The sequence below is a fragment of the Diabrotica virgifera genome, chromosome 8, assembly GCF_917563875.1.
Source record: "Diabrotica virgifera virgifera chromosome 8, PGI_DIABVI_V3a".
In the NCBI taxonomy this organism is placed as follows: domain Eukaryota; kingdom Metazoa; phylum Arthropoda; class Insecta; order Coleoptera; family Chrysomelidae; genus Diabrotica; species Diabrotica virgifera.
Genome location: NC_065450.1, coordinates 219,475,054 through 219,491,166, shown reverse-complemented (window position 1 = coordinate 219,491,166; position 16,113 = coordinate 219,475,054). Strand labels below are relative to the sequence as shown.

The 16,113-nt window shown below is 33.3% G+C and overlaps 1 protein-coding gene and 1 long non-coding RNA gene across 36 annotated transcripts in view; one reads left to right on the top strand and one right to left on the bottom strand.

Moving 5' to 3' along the window:
• Positions 1 to 16,113, bottom strand: part of LOC114336647 (mucin-4) — a 46,102-nt gene that overhangs the window by 27,928 nt on the left and 2,061 nt on the right. For 13 of the 35 annotated variants that reach the window (XM_050658013.1, XM_050658016.1, XM_050658019.1 and 10 more), the window contains exon 2: positions 9,409 to 9,717. The exons of 1 other annotated variant lie outside the window; for it this stretch is intronic. In XM_050658013.1, the coding sequence (XP_050513970.1) occupies positions 9,409 to 9,717 (309 nt within the window). The remainder of the gene's footprint in view (positions 1 to 9,408; positions 9,718 to 16,113) is intronic. 21 more of the 35 variants (XM_050658020.1, XM_050658026.1, XM_050658037.1 and 18 more) reach the window with 5 other exon arrangements.
• On the top strand, positions 9,292 to 9,723 carry LOC126889598 (uncharacterized). The gene is made up of 2 exons (XR_007700097.1): positions 9,292 to 9,441; positions 9,490 to 9,723. It is a non-coding gene; the product is annotated as an uncharacterized LOC126889598 (long non-coding RNA).

Genomic DNA, 16,113 nt, shown 5'->3' with positions numbered 1-16,113 from the left:
TATATGCAGTTAGCGCTCATTGTTAATAATTAAAAATAACAGCGTAGTAATAAAATAATGACAAAAATTTCTTCAGGATCTTGTAGGGTGGACTTTAAACTTTGATTTGGTCACTTTCTAAATTTCATAATAATAAATTTTAACCGAGTTATTAAGCCTTGAAAATGGCGATTTTTGCGTTTTTCAAATATTAAATCGCGTATAACTCGACAAAAATAAATTTTAGAGAAAAATCACTAGAGACCTTTTTTGCTTATAATGACCCAAAAAATCTAGGAAATTGAATGAATTGAAAAAATTAATTTTTTGAATTTGTTTAAACAATTTTCTGACCGCGGCACCTCCCGGCACCCTGTGGATTTGTTATAAGGAACTCTTTTTTAATAAGTTTGTGTAAAAAAAAATCGAATCGGAATAATTTACCTAACGGGGGCGACCATACAGTCCCACATACTATACAACAACCAGTTGTACATACTATACAACCGCGAGCAATTCAAACTAATCGGAAATCATTCGAACACTACGATCCATTATGAACTTGGGTCTCCAGTTACGTCACGACTCCCTTCTCTTCGATATGCGCAATATATTATCTTGTTATTTATACACTCACCGGCAGAGAAAACGGGCACCCCAAAAAATGGGTCATTTTTAATGCCTTGTATTTCCTAAACCTGATGTCCGATTTAAGTAATTTTTTTAATATGTTATAGCCTTATTCTTTATCAATATCGCTGTAATAATATTGTTGCTAGACAGGGTCATTGTCATTGTATACAGGGTGTACGAATCAAACTGTGTTTTTTTCTCAAACTTTGGAACACCCTGTGGAATGTTCTAGCTTTTATAAAATACCAAAATTAAAACCCAACTATAGCCACAGATTTTCTTAACATTCTTTTTTTTTATTCATTCGCTTATGTTGGATAATAAAAAAGTTAGGCACTTTAACAACTACCCCTGTTTTTCGTCAATACAGGGTGTTTTTCAATAAGTACGGCAAGCTTTAAGGGGTAATTCTGCATGATAAAATAATGACAGTTTGCTTTATAAACTTATGCCCGCAAATACTTCGTTTCTGAGATAGGGGGTGTTGAAATTGTTCTTACAAACTGACGATTTATTTATTGCTCTAAAACGGTTTGTGATATGCAAATGAAATTTGGTAGATTTTAAGAGGTAGTTATTGCGCATTTTTTGGCATACAACTAAGAATTTTATATTCACCATTGGCGTGCGTACGGGATATATCTAAAAGATTTATACCCGTATGCACGCCAATGGTGAATATAAAATTCTTAGTTGTATGCCAAAAAATGCGCAATAAATACCTCTTAAAATCTACCAAATTTCATTTGCATATCACAAACCGTTTTAGAGAAATAAATAAATCGTCAGTTTGTAAGAACAATTTCAACACCCCCTATCTCGGAAACGAAGCATTTGCTGGCATACGTTTATAAAGCAAACTGTCATTATTTTATCATGCAGAATTACCCCTTAAAGTTTTCCGTACTTATTTAAAAACACCCTGTATTAACGAAAAACAGGGGTAGTTGTTAAAGTGCTTAACTTTTTTATTATCCAACATAAGCGAATGAATCAAAAAACAGAATGTTAAGAAAACCTGAGGCTATAGTTTGGTTATAATTTCAGTATTTTATAAAAGCTAGAACATTCCACAGGGTGTTCCAAAATTTGAGAAAAAAACACAGTTTGATTCGTACACCCTGTATACAATGACAATGTACCTGTCTAGCAACAATATTATTACAGCGATATTGATAAAGAATAAGGCTATAACATATTTAAAAAATTACATAAATCGGACATCAGGTTTAGGAAACACAAGACATTAAAAATGACCCATTTTTTGGGGTGCCCGTTTTCTCTGCCGGTGAGTGTAGTATCATGGGTATACGTATTTGGCTGCACAAAAACTCTCTAATAACTAACCACACAAAAGCGAAACTCAGGCCGAAAACGGTAACATAATTTTCATCCTCATGCGTCACGTAAGTGGTGCAACCTCACTTTTGCGACTGACAGTGACAGTTGTTTATAGTTAAATTTTATATTTTTATATGTTTATTGTTCAATTTTATATTTCATATTTAATTAATAACTATGGTTTGTTTTTTAACCAAGAGGAGTGATTCAAATTTACCGCGCCGTAATGCTTGTTTCTAATTGGTCCAACGGCAGCCAAGTTTACTCCACTGTTAATAAATTTTGACACTAATTACATTTATGAAATTTTGGCACTTCTGTCATTTTATAAATTAATTAAGTATATCGGCGATTTTTTGTGTTTTCTGTATTATTCCTTTGATTTTTAGTCTACTTTTATATAAAAACAGTTGTTTTTAGAACTCTTTAGCGATGTGTTAGTATAATATAATAAGTATGGATTATCATCGAAAGCTGATACGATCAACGAAAAAAGAAGATGAATGTGGTGACTCTTCTAGTAACTTTCTTGGGTGTGAATCTGTCTTTTTAGTTTACTCCTCTTGGTTAAAAAATCAACTATACTTGTCAAAAATATTACATCATTGGAATGGTCTATTCCTTAGTTAGAACATCAAGCTCTATTTTATAAGTGGTGCACAAGCTCAAATATTTCGGTCCCAACAAAATCAGTGGAAACGACATTAAATTCTGAAGCTATTTACTTGTGGCATTTTTTATAATCAACTCTTTTTAATGGGAATAAGCCACAATTTTACCAAAAAAAAATTATTTTATTAACGTTTCGAAGCCCAAATCGAGAAATTTTGACAACGAAATCCGATTTGGGCTTCGAAACGTTAATAAAATCATTTTTTTCTACGAGCGTGCAAAAATGTCTACTTTCGCGCACGCATTTTAGTTTAGAAAGTTTCACTTTTCCGCACGCGTGTTACTTTTCCGCACGCGTGTTACTTTTCCGCACGCGGTTTTTACTTTTCCGCAAGCGTGTTAATTTAGATATGTTAATATGGCCTTAAAGTAATTATAATACATGCAATAAACTAATATTTAGATATTATTTACTGATTTATTTCAAATATATCTTATTGTGTTCCTGTTTTAATGAAATTAACGCGACAATTCGATGAAATAAAATTATTTTGACATAATATTCGAAAGTCAAATCGGTAGACAATAACAGTCGTTTTGAATCATCGTCATGGAAACCAAGATCGTCGTCATGCTAACTAATTATATTGAAAGTTTGGTTTTGACAACCTTGTCAAAGAATTAATTTGTGTATGTATTTTCATATTAATTAAATTAATTGATTAAAATTTGGTAATTTTTTAAAGACTCTTAGAAAAAATATTGTTCCTAACTCTTGCAGAAAGTCTCTTTTCCGCACTCGACTGCTTGCCGAACTCCCGCTTCGCGTCGTTCAGCAAACTGCAGTCGCGTGCGGAAAAGAATGACTTTCTGCACTTGTTAGGAAAATAACTATTTTGGTAAAATTGTGCGGAATCGGACGTTTCATCGCCAGTCCATTTCATCGCCGGCCGTTTCATCGCCGGCCGTTTCATCGCCAGTTAGTTAGTTGATCTTGTATTATGGGAGATGACAAGACACGACGTTAAATTCAGTTCAAAACTTATGACAAATTAATAGATAAAAAATATTATTATATTAATTTACTGTTCTATTTCTACTTCCCCTATTCCCCTACTGATACTAAACGGTACTAAATTTGTAGTGTTAAATTATATTTTATATTATAAAAGTTTAAAAGTCTATTAAAAGATTAAGTATGGCAATGGGAATGGTCATATCTCGCATTTCCTAGAATTCCTAATTAATACTAAAAATAAATAATAAATGTAACTGTCGAAAATTGGTCGAAAATTCGGAAATATATCAGTTAGCGATTAACTGACTGGCGATGAACCGGCGGCATCGAAACGGCCGGCGATGAATCGGCCGGCGATGAACTGGCGGCATCGAAACGGCGGCGATGAACTGGCGGCGATGAAACGTCCTAGACCCAAAATTGTGGCTTATTCTACAAATATACAACCTATCAAATAATAGTACCTACACAAGAGAATTCTGGCGACCGAAATGGAATACTGGAGAAGATGCTGCGGTCTAACCAGAAGAGACAGAATATCAAATGGAGAGACAAGGAGAATAATGAAAGTGGAAAAAGATGCCCTGCAGTATATAGAAGAGAGAATAATAAAATGGTACGTCTATGTACGCAGAGCAGAAAATACGTGGATAAACAAATTTTCAGAATAGAGACCAAGAGGAACAACAAGGAGAGGAAGATCAAGAACATCAAAAATGAAATCGATGAAGCCATGTTCAAGAAAGGATTGGAAGACGGAGATTGGGAATATCGTAATAAATGAAAGTCCTGGCTGACTGAAGGGGAACAGCACTAGCTGTAGACAACACATACACTATAATATAGCAGTCATTTCATATTCGCACTTACTTTTTTATGTATCTTATACGTGGTAAATGCTTACTTAAAGCGTCGTTTAAACACAGCGATAAGTCACAGCAACTAGTTGTGATGACAAGTTGTTGTGATTTGTTGATGATTGAAACGCTGTTTAGAGGCTGCGATAAGTTGCTGTGATTTATCGCGATGTGATTGACCACAACAAGTTGAAGAGGGGAGCATTGTGTACATTTTAGACCCTTCAATAAATTATAACTGGTTTTCATCCTAAACAAATAGATCCTGTTACTTACTTCATAACAAAAATATAAAGGTTGGTATGTTATACAGGGTATTTACAAAGTTATAACCAATTTTATATGAAAATCGTAACAAGTTCCAGTGGCGGCTCGTCAGGGTCGGCAGGGTCGGCAGTGCCGACCCACACATTTATGGACACATTATAGATTTTTTAAATATTTAATTTAATCGGAGTTGATGATATTCGTTTCTGTGAAATAAAAAATGTATCTGTGAGATAATACAGACTAAATTTTATTCATTGTTTTTAAAAGACTTCGATCCCGATACGTTAGTTAAGTGATCCCTGTGCGCTGTGCGTAAGAGATTTTTCAAATTAATGATCCTATAGCCATGCACCCGTACCCGATTGCGATTGTGTGAATTCTTATTATAAAGCCCGGCACGGCATGCCGTCCCCAGATCGAGGATTTGCTATATAATAAGAAGCTATGGAATATTAGCCGATAGGCAACCAATTATACATTCTCCGTACTTATTTGAATGGCAAGTACGGCAGCGGGTACCTCTGCCGAGGCCGAGCGGTGATCTGCAAACGGCAGAAAGGCACGTACGTAGCCACGTATTGCCTTGCTGGCGCGCCCGGGATAATTATGAAATAGGTAAGTAGTTTTACGTCGTTTAATTATTAATATTATTATTGATATTGTATTTCTTTTAAGTTGTTAGGAATTACCATTTAGGGGACAGGATGTATCGAAGCATTCGTTAAATCAAGTTAATTATAGAGAACAAATAAAATTGTTTAACAAATACGATCTGGCATTTTCTAATTTATTTTCTGACTCGAAGAATATACCGGCGTATGTACCTAAAACAGCACAGAATGAAAGAATCAATTAGTAGTTACATTTTGATCCTTTTTGGTAGAAGTAGACGAAACTACTGATAGAGGTAACATGTCATTCACAAGTATCAATAATTGTTCCTCGATACGCGTTACGTCTAAATTTATGAGAGGTTGTTAGGTTTTCAGACGTGAGTAGAAGCCATAAGACAGAATATATTTTTGGTGTTTTAATTTAAAGGATAGATTAAATTTTTTGATATCAAAAATAAATTGGTAAGGCAAATTTATGACGGGGCTGTCTTGATGTCCAGTGAATTGTATGGTCTCCGGACAAAAGTTAAAACAATTGCACCAGGCAAAACTATTATTTACTCACTGTTATAAGTCATTGACCTCTTTGACTATTCAAAATTTAAAAGTTAAGCCAAAGAATTTTCAAAATATCTATTAGACAAGTTCATTAAAAATTATCCAAAATTTAATCAAATAAAATAAGAAAATGAATTAACAGTTTTATATTCTGATCCGAATATTTTCGGAAGGTGGGATAAGTTACAGACTATGTATAATTTTATATACTGCAATTCATTAGGTACAACAAACTGTTCCCGAAATTAATAAATTATTGTGCTCAAATGTGGGCAAATTCTGTCTCAAATGAACGGGATTTCTCTTGTCTCAAAAGAGTCAAAACGTATTGTGGAAACACCATAAAACAGGAGAGAATGTCAAACTTGTCTCAAATGTCGATAGAAAAAACTTTTAAAATCCCTCCAAAACAATAATAAATACATTATAACCCATTTTGCTACTTCGAAACAACATAGACTAGAGTTAATTTATAAACAGGTATAGTTTCTAAATTTATAGGAAAAAAACAAACAAAAAAACAAAACAAAAATAAAAAAAACAAAAACCAAAGATCTCCTATGAAATTGAAGCCTTTGGAGACAAAACCTTGCCGACCCTGTCCCTAAAGCCAAGAGCCGCCACTGACAAGTTCAACTCACTGTATAAATAAAAATAAGCACAACGGCAATGGTTTATTGATGCCAGATTTTTTTATTTATTGTCAAAATTTTAAAAAATGATTGATATTGCTAATTTACTTTATATCTAATAAAGGGTGAGTTAAAACTCAAGTATGTACATTATTTTATATCACTATTAAAAAGCACCATTACCGTAGGTACTTTAATTTGTACCTATGCAACATTCCCTATGTCTAAATTTATTAGTTTTCGAGATATTTTCATTTTTCAATGGACCAGTAGCGTGACTACCCAGATCACCAGAATTTAATAAACTGGACTGACTTTTTGGGGTTACTTTTAAACGTTTTTAGACGCTGCGATATGTAGCTGTGATTTATCGAGATGTAATTGACCACAACAAGTTGAAGAGGGGAGTATTGTTTACACTTTATAAACACCTAGTTTTTTAGTAGAAACAAAACTAGTATTCATTTATTCATCCTAAACGTTGTTGACAACAACTATCGATCGCATTAAATCCGTAGCCATGGAGGAAGTATTACTGTCAGTATTAGTCGGATGTTTAGTAATAAAGAAAAGGGAAAAAGGTATTTTAAATGTAATTATTTTTTTCGAATCCTGAGAAAACTAATAAGTACTTCTGAGAAATTTAAACGCAAAATGAAAGATTTCTTTATTACCGAGGGCCGAAAGTCCCTTAGAATGAATAAAATGTTTCTTTTGAACAAGATATTTCAAATTAAAAATCACACTAAATTTTCTCTTATATTTTGACCCCTGTAACTTATTAAAATAAACATTATAGAAGTTTTCAGGGACTTTCGGTCCTCGGTAAAAGCGTAATCTTTTATAATACGTTTAAATTTTTTAAAAATACTGATTCGTTTTCTCAGGATTCGACAAAAATGAATCCCATTTAAATAGCTTTGAAGCCGAAAGTACGTACCGAAAGTTCGTACCCATCCCCTTAATGGTAATCATTTCATTTTATAGGTAAATAAATTCTAATTCGGTGTTATTCTAACATATTGATGCAATCCAACTCCAATTTTGATAAATCACGGTACCGTTTAGACACGACGATAAATTAAAGCAACTCGATCATCACAACAAATTGATTCAATCTGATACCAACTTCAACCCAATTCCAACTTTGATAAATCGCTGGATGCACCGTTTACACACAACGATAAGTTGCAACAACTCGACTGATATGGATAAGTTGCTTGATTTATCGCTGTGTCTAAACGACGCTTTAAATTAGAGCTGGAAGGTCAGATAATAGAACAAGTAATGGAGTTTAAATATCTAGGCATCACACTATCTAGTTACGGAAGGCTCGAAACAGATGGAAGATCAAGTGAATAGAGCAAACAGAGCCGCAAGTTGCCTGAATGACACAATATGGAGAAATAAAAATATCGGAAAAGATATAAAAGGCAGAATTTACAAAACAGTCATCAGAACAATAATGACATACGCGGCAGAAACACGACCCGACACAGAGAGGACAAAAAGATTGCTCAAAACAGCGGAGATGAAAACCCTTCGAAAAATCGATGGTGAGACTCTATGGCACAGAGCTAGAAGTGCAGATATACGACAGAAGACAGGGTAAGAAATGACCACATAAGCCGAATGACAACAGAGTAGTCAGGACAGCGAGAGACGGTTTCCCAATAGGCAGACGATCAGTGGTAAGACCACGAAAACGATGGAACGACAACTTACTAGAGGCGCATTGAAAAAACAGACAGTAATGTCTATACAAAAAGGAGAAGAATAATTTATGAAAATTTTGATAATAAATAAACAAAATGGCATCAACAATCCATTGCTTTTGTGCTTATTTTTATTTATACAATGAGTTAACTTGTTACAATTTTCAAATAAAATTGGTTATAACTTTGTAAAATACTCTGTATAACATAACAGTCCTTTATGCATTTGTAATGGCGAAGTTAAGAAGATTTTGAATATAAAATAAAATACAGGGTATTCCAATAAATAAAAATAAGTTTGGTCTGCCACTATGTTATCGAACACCCTCTGTAACATTCTAATTAATTTTATAAATGTGAATCTCAAAGTTAGCTACAATTTGTGCTATTAACTCTTATTGCTATCTATTACTATAACGGATCTACGTAGCTTTACCCCACTAATCAATCACCCTGTACATTTAATTGGATATGTAAATAAATTCTAATTCGGTAAGATTCTCCTAAATTGATGCAACCCAACTCCAATGATAAATCGCTGTACCGTTTAGGTACGACGATAAATTAAAACAACTCGATCCTTGTGATAAGTTGATGCAATCCGATACCAACTTCAACCCAACTCTAACTTTGATAAGTCGTGCGATGCACCGTTTACACACAATGATAAGTTGCAACAATTCGATTGATATTGATAAGTTGTTTGATTTATCGCTGTGTCTAAACGCCGCTTAATATTGGTCGATTCCAACGGTTATCAGCTTAATTTATTTATGTAAAAATAAAATTTTATTTACAAAATTAATTTTACAAAAATTATAATTTAATTCGAAATGACTTTACAACTATATTCATTTACAATCGTGCATAAATACAAAAATATTTATTTTGATTTAACTTACATTAAGAAGTAATTTAAAACCACGATTACAAATGTAGCCATAAAATATTTCGTGCCTGTAAATAAACTTGCAGCTGAACCTTTCGTAGTTGACTCAGGTGTTGCACCAGTTGAGTCACTTGATAAATCTGTCGATGAACCAGATGACGAAGCAGTTGTTGAGTCAGATGGAGAATCTGTAGGTGAGGCAGATGATGAATCCGTTGCTGGCTCAGGTGGAGAATCTGTAGGTGAAGCAGATGATGAATCAGTTGCTGGGTTAGGTGAAGAATCTGTAGGTGCAGTAGATGATGAATCAGTTGCTGGGTCAGGTGTAGAATCTGTAGGTGCAGTAGATGATGAATCAGTTGCTGGGTCAGGTGAAGAATCTGTAGGTGCAGTAGATGATGAATCAGTTGCTGGGTTAGGTGGAGAATCTGTAGGTGCAGTAGATGATGAATCAGTTGCTGGGTCAGGTGTAGAATCTGTAGGTGCAGTAGATGATGAATCAGTTACTGTGTCAGGTGGAGAATCTGATGTTGAAACAGATGGTGCATTAGTTTGTTCATCTGGTGATGGATCATCCGGATCGGAAGGGCTTGCTAATGCTAGAATAGTATTAATAAATTAAATATAATATTAGAAAAATAAAATAATAAATATAAAAAACCAGACGAAAAACAAAAGGAGAAAAAGGAATTAGATTAAACAAAACTATATCGTTCAAATTCTGCTTGAAACGTAAACATACAGAATATCTTAGGTATGCATAGTAAGAATCTGCTGAAAATTACTAATAAAGGAATACTACTCTGCATATTTATTTATGTTGAAAACGGTACTGTGTTAAATATTTAGAGATAATAGTTTTGTAAAACATGTTTCGTAGAAAATTACCATAACTATTAGCCAAGCCGCACACCAAAGAAACATGAAACGAAAAACATGAAACATGAAACGAAAAACATGTTTCATGAAAAGAAAACACTGCTAAAAAAATCTCAAAGTCCGCCTACTAATGAAACGAGTGTGATTCATGCTCATGACACATTTTTATTTTCGGAGAGTCTCATAAATGGCCGGATATATATTTGTTTAGCAGTGGTTTATTTCCATGAAACGTAATTTACGTTTCATGTTTCTTTGATGTGCGGTCGGGCTTAGAACAAAAATGCTCATGGTATTTGTAATTGTAATTTTGTTTTACAAAACTTGTTAATTACTCATCTCAGTGTGACAATAATTTGTTCAAAATAAATATGATAAAACATCATCAGGCGATAATAATAGTAGAGGAAAGGCTGTAAATATGGGCTGGTCTTGTAATATGGGCTAGGTGGGTTTCACAGCTATTCGTTGCAGATCTCTACATTTTGACTATTTCAAATGGTATTTGACGAAGTTAAACTATCACCGTAGCGATAGCACCACTGTGGTAGATATTTCCCAGTTTATAATAATTGTTTGTCGGTTGGTGCGAGTGTCAAAACTTTTTCGGGTAAGTTGATAAATTCCAGTATTTAAAAATAAACACGAATTTCAAAAAAAAGTCTGTGTCACGTTGAAGCTCTATTATTAGTCTTCGATATATGCTAATGAGTTTTCTTCAAATTGTCTGCTTTTAGACATAACTTCTTTTGTTGTGCAAAGCAAGCGTGTTTACAATATGGGCTATGCCTCTGTTTTCATTATGGGCTAGTGGCCCATATTTAGAACAATGTAGCAATGTAGGCAAAACGAAGTAGGAAAAGGCAAAGAAAAAAGAAAAGGAAAAGAAATAAAAAAAGAAAAACGTAAGCAGCTTACCAAAGTCACAAAGAACCAAAAAAAGAAATCGGTTTCTAGTAGCGAGGATGAGGAGGAATATGTGCCTGCAGATGATGAAAGCGATTACAATGAGTTTCCTTCCACACAGCCTCCACAAGACGCAGCTGACGTAACGTGTATGTTTTGCGAAGTACTTTTTTCAGAGGATAATCTTGGTGAAATATGGGTCAAGTGCTTCTGTTCCATTTGTGGGCACATAACGAGTGCGCTGGGGCCGAAAAAGAAGAATATGTGTGTGACTTTTGCAAATAGTTTTAGCCTATGAGTTATTTAATGTATTTTTTGTATTTTAGATATTAAAATATATTTGTCACGCATTTATCTCATTTCACACAAATTTAAGACACATTTTTCGGGGTAGCCCATATTTAGGATCATTATTCAAACGGCGCAAAAGTACAATTTTTCATTATTTATACATTTCAAACAGTTGTATATTTTTTAATCAATTTGCACTTTGGGCAGGTTATAAGTAACTAAATGTAGGTATTCTTGCATACCTTTGGAAATAAAATAGAATTTTTATTCTTTTTTTACAAAGAAAAATAAAATGGGTAGCCCATATTTGCATCCTTTCCTCTAACAATCAAGGCAAAGTCTGTCAAAGTCTTTAATATACAGTGATCTGGAATAAGTGTTACCCCCACATATTAACTCATTTAGTTTTTAGCACATAAGCAAAACTCTCGGACAGGTCGATTTTTAAAATAATCATAGTATATAATAGCATCAATGTTTCGAACTTTACGCGTTACCTCTTCAGGTGACAGTCATAACTTTGATTTGTTTTAATGGGAAAGTACATCATGTGACACCTCGTTTAAAAGCTTTTGAAATACTGATTACAAAAATGTATAATACTTGGGCAAAATTTCGTTCAAATGCTTTGTAAATGCATTCATTTTTTTAATCCTGAGAAAACTAATGTGTATTTTTGAAAAATTTATACGCAGAATGAAATATTACATTATTACCGAGGGCCGAAAGTCCCTTAGAATAAGAAAAAGTTTCTTCTGCATGATATATTTAAAATTAAAAAGCATACTAAATTTTCTCTTCGTTTTCACCGCTGTAACTTATTAAAATAAACATTGCAGAAGTTTTTAGGAACTTTTGGCCCTCGGCAATAATGTAAGCCTTCATCCAGCGTTTAAATTTTTCAAAAATTCTTAGTAATTTTCTCAGGATTAAAAAAAATAATGCATTTAAAAAGCATTGGACCGAAATTGTGCGCAAGTATTATACATCTTTGTAATCAGTATTTCAAAAGATGTGCAAGAAACAGTAGTACAGAAAGCCACTGCGCATCCGCTAGGAAAAATATTCCGATTCGGATTTTTTGCACAATCTTACTCAAAAAGGACCCCTTTTAACAAATTTGCATGTTGCCAGGACCAAAAGTGGGTTAAAAAATTATTTTTTAAAGGTTTTTTTTTTTGATTTTTTCCTAAAATTATTTTTTTTGCATGGAACAAAGTTTTTTTTTTAGGTTTTTTGGATCATTCCAAATAGAAACGGTCTTTAGTGACATCTCTCCAAAGTTGATAGTTTTTGACATATAAGCGATTAAAAATTGAAAAATTGCGAAATCGGCCATTTTTAACCCTCAAAAACTATGTGAAAAACTGAAAATTTGAATGTTGCCAAGGTAGGTAGATATTTTTTAAACATCGATTGATGAAATCCCGAAGAGTTTTTTGCAATACAATATTCAAAACTCCTTTGTTTTTTAGTTGCTAATCAAGCGTGCGCGACACTATTTTCCACCGACAGTATGGTGCAAATGTTTGGAATAAATTCGTTATTTCGTAAACCGGCGACTTTAAGAAAAAATCCCGAAACAGGTCGATTTTTATTTTTAAGTTATGATATCGTGGCATATATGGTATACTAGTGACGTCATCCATCTGGGCATGATCACGTAATCGATGATATTTTTAAATGAGAATAGGGGTCGTGTGCTAGCTCATTTGAAAGGTTCTTCAATTCTCTATTCAGTAATATAAACATTTATATAATTATTTATACAGGGTGTCCTTCTACTTCTTTTTTTGTCAAATAATTTAATTTAATAAAAAAATTTTGGACTCCCTGTATAAATAATTATGTAAATGTTTACATTACTGAATAGAGAATTGAAGAACCTTTTAAATGAGCTACCACACGTCCTTTGTTCTCATTTAAAAAAATCATCGAGTACGTCATCACGCCCAGACGGATGACGTCACTAGTATCCCATATATGGGATATATCCACAATATCATAACTTAAAAATAAAAATCGACCTGTTTCGGGTTTTCCCTTAACCTTTAACTACCCGCGCATAAGTTATAACATATCTACACGCGTGGCGTACTTTGTACGCTACAAGAAAATACGCTTAAAAGCAAGGTCAAAAATTTAACTTTTAAATATATTTCCAGTAGAATTCTTATATCTGGCGTACAAAGTACGCCAGCGCGTGTAGTTAAAGGTTAAAGTCGCCGGTTTACGAAATAACGAATTTATTCCTTTCATTTGCACCATACTGTATACACATGCAACGGTGGAAAATAGTGTCGCGCACGCGTGATTATAAATTAAAAAACCAAGGAGTTTTGAATACTGTATTGCAAAAAACTCTTCGGGATTTCATCAATCGATGTTTAAAGAATATCTACCTACCTTGGCAACATTCAAATTTTAAGTTTTTCACATAGTTTTTGAAGGTTAAAAATGGCCGATTTCGCAATTTTTCAATTTTTAATCGCTTATATGTCAAAAACTATCAACTTTAGAGAAAAGTCACTAAAGACCTTTTCTGTTTGGAATGATCCAAAAAACCTAAAAAAAACATTGTTCCATGCAAAAAAATAATTTTAGGAAAAAAACAAAAAAAAAACGTTTAAAAAATTTTTGACCCACTTTTGGTCTTGGCAACATGCAAATTTGTTAAAAGGGGTCCTTTTTGAGTAAGATTGTGCAAAAAATCCGAATCGGAATATTTTTCCTAGCGAATGCGCAGTGGCTTTCTGGACTACAGAGAGTTAACAGAAAATGTGATCGCTAACATCCATTAGTGGATTTGCATTTGAAGAAGAAGAATTTCAAAAGCTTTTAAATGAGGAGTCACATGAGTCACAAAAATCAAAGACATGACTGTCACCTGAAGAGGGATCGCCTAAAGTTCGAAACATTGATGCTATAATAATATACATACTATGATTATTTTAAAAATCGACCTGTCCGAGCGTTTTGCTTATGTGCTAAAAATAAATAAGTTAATATAGGGGGTATATATGGTATTGTTATCCTTGAGTCCCTTATTGTGGGATTACTTTAAAAGAAAGGACTCAAGGACGACAACAATACCATATGTAAAGGGCTTATCAAAAAAATTAAAAAGGATACCCACAAGGCTGGGAGGAATATTTGAAACAACTTTCAGTAGAGAATACAGTCGAATTTCAAGAACATGGAAGCCAAAATAAAGAAGGAATTAAAAATGTATGTAAACCGCTGAAGAGGAAGAAAACACTTTTGGACCTGAGGAATTGTTTAAGTACAGAACGAACAAATTATGTGAACATCTTCTGCAAATATTTCAAGATTGCATAAATCCAAGCGAAACCCCTATGGAATGGAAAACATTATATCTCAGTACTAGGGAGATAACAACAATAATTTTGTGAAAGTTACTGAGGAATAGCTGTAACCGGATCTATGAAGAGAATACATGGGGAGGTTTTGAAAAATCGAATCGAGAAAGAATATTTAGATTCTGAAGCACAAGAACAAGCAGGATTTCCTACTGGTCGATTCACTATTTTCTCCTTAACACAGATAATGGAAAAAAAGATGACAAGGAATCAAACAATTCATATGTTTTTCGTCGACCTACGGTAAGCGTAGGTAGGTTTCTATAGGTAGGTAGGTTTCTACTGAAGAAGCTGTGGCAATCAATACAAAGTACGAAGATTAATAAAGAATTAATAAAAGCCTTCAATGTACTATACAGTCAACCCATAACAAAAATAAAAACAGAGACACAAATAACAACAAGATTTTTAACATCAAAAGGATTGAAGCAAGGATGTTGCCTGTCCCCCACTTTATTTAAAATCTAACTAAGATATTTAAGCTAATTGCTTTAAAAAGATGGAAACGAAAATGTAGAACAATGGCGATAACACACACCAACACTATACCTACATAAAAATGAAAGAATACCCATGAACGAACATATAAATCACGCTGTATTTTCGTGTCACCGTGTCACACAAAAAATTGGCCAGCGCAAGTACATGTAATAATTATTATTACATGTACTTGCACTGGACAATTTTCCTTGTGACATGGTGACAGGAAAATACAGCGTGTTTTATACGTTCGTTCATGGGTATTCTTTCATTTTTCCGACTGTACCTACGCTCAATTTTGCAGATGATCAAGTAATAGTGGCTAAACAAAATAATTTTAAAACTTTCAGAATACGCCATTTAGAAATTTGTTTACTGTTTCAAAAAAATTATCTTGTTAAGGGCGTAGGCTCAAAATCTTGGTCCAATGCTATTTAAGTGCATTCATTTTTTTTTTCGAATCCTGAGAAAACTAATAAATATTTTAAAAAATTTAAACGCAGAATGAAAGATTACATTATTGCCGAGGGCCGAAAGTTCCTTAGAATAAACAAAAATTTCTTTTGAATGAAATATTTTAAATTAAATATCACACTAAATTTTCTCTTTTTTTACCCGTGTGACTTATTAAAATAAACATTATAGAAGTTTTCAGGGACTTTCGGCCCTCGGTAACCTTTCATTCTGCGTTTAAATATTTCAAAAATACTTATTGGTTTTCTCAGCATTGGACCAAGATTTGCGCCTATCCCCTTAATAATAAGTAAAGAAATTTAAAAAATTGCACGTTTGAATTTAATTGTTAATAACTCACAAACAAAATTGAAATATTGTAGGCTTTTTTCCTTACGTAGCTATAGCGGGTGAGGCAGACAAATACCTATTAGAAATATCGCGAGCACTAAAAATAACTGTATAATAAAAAATGGAATAAATAGGTTTTGAAGAGTGAACTGTTTAATAAAAATATGTATTTTGATTTATTTGTTACTTCCGGTTATAGAGGAGGTTGTTTACAATCCTGGAATATTTTGCAGCTAATCCAAATTCATCCTTACG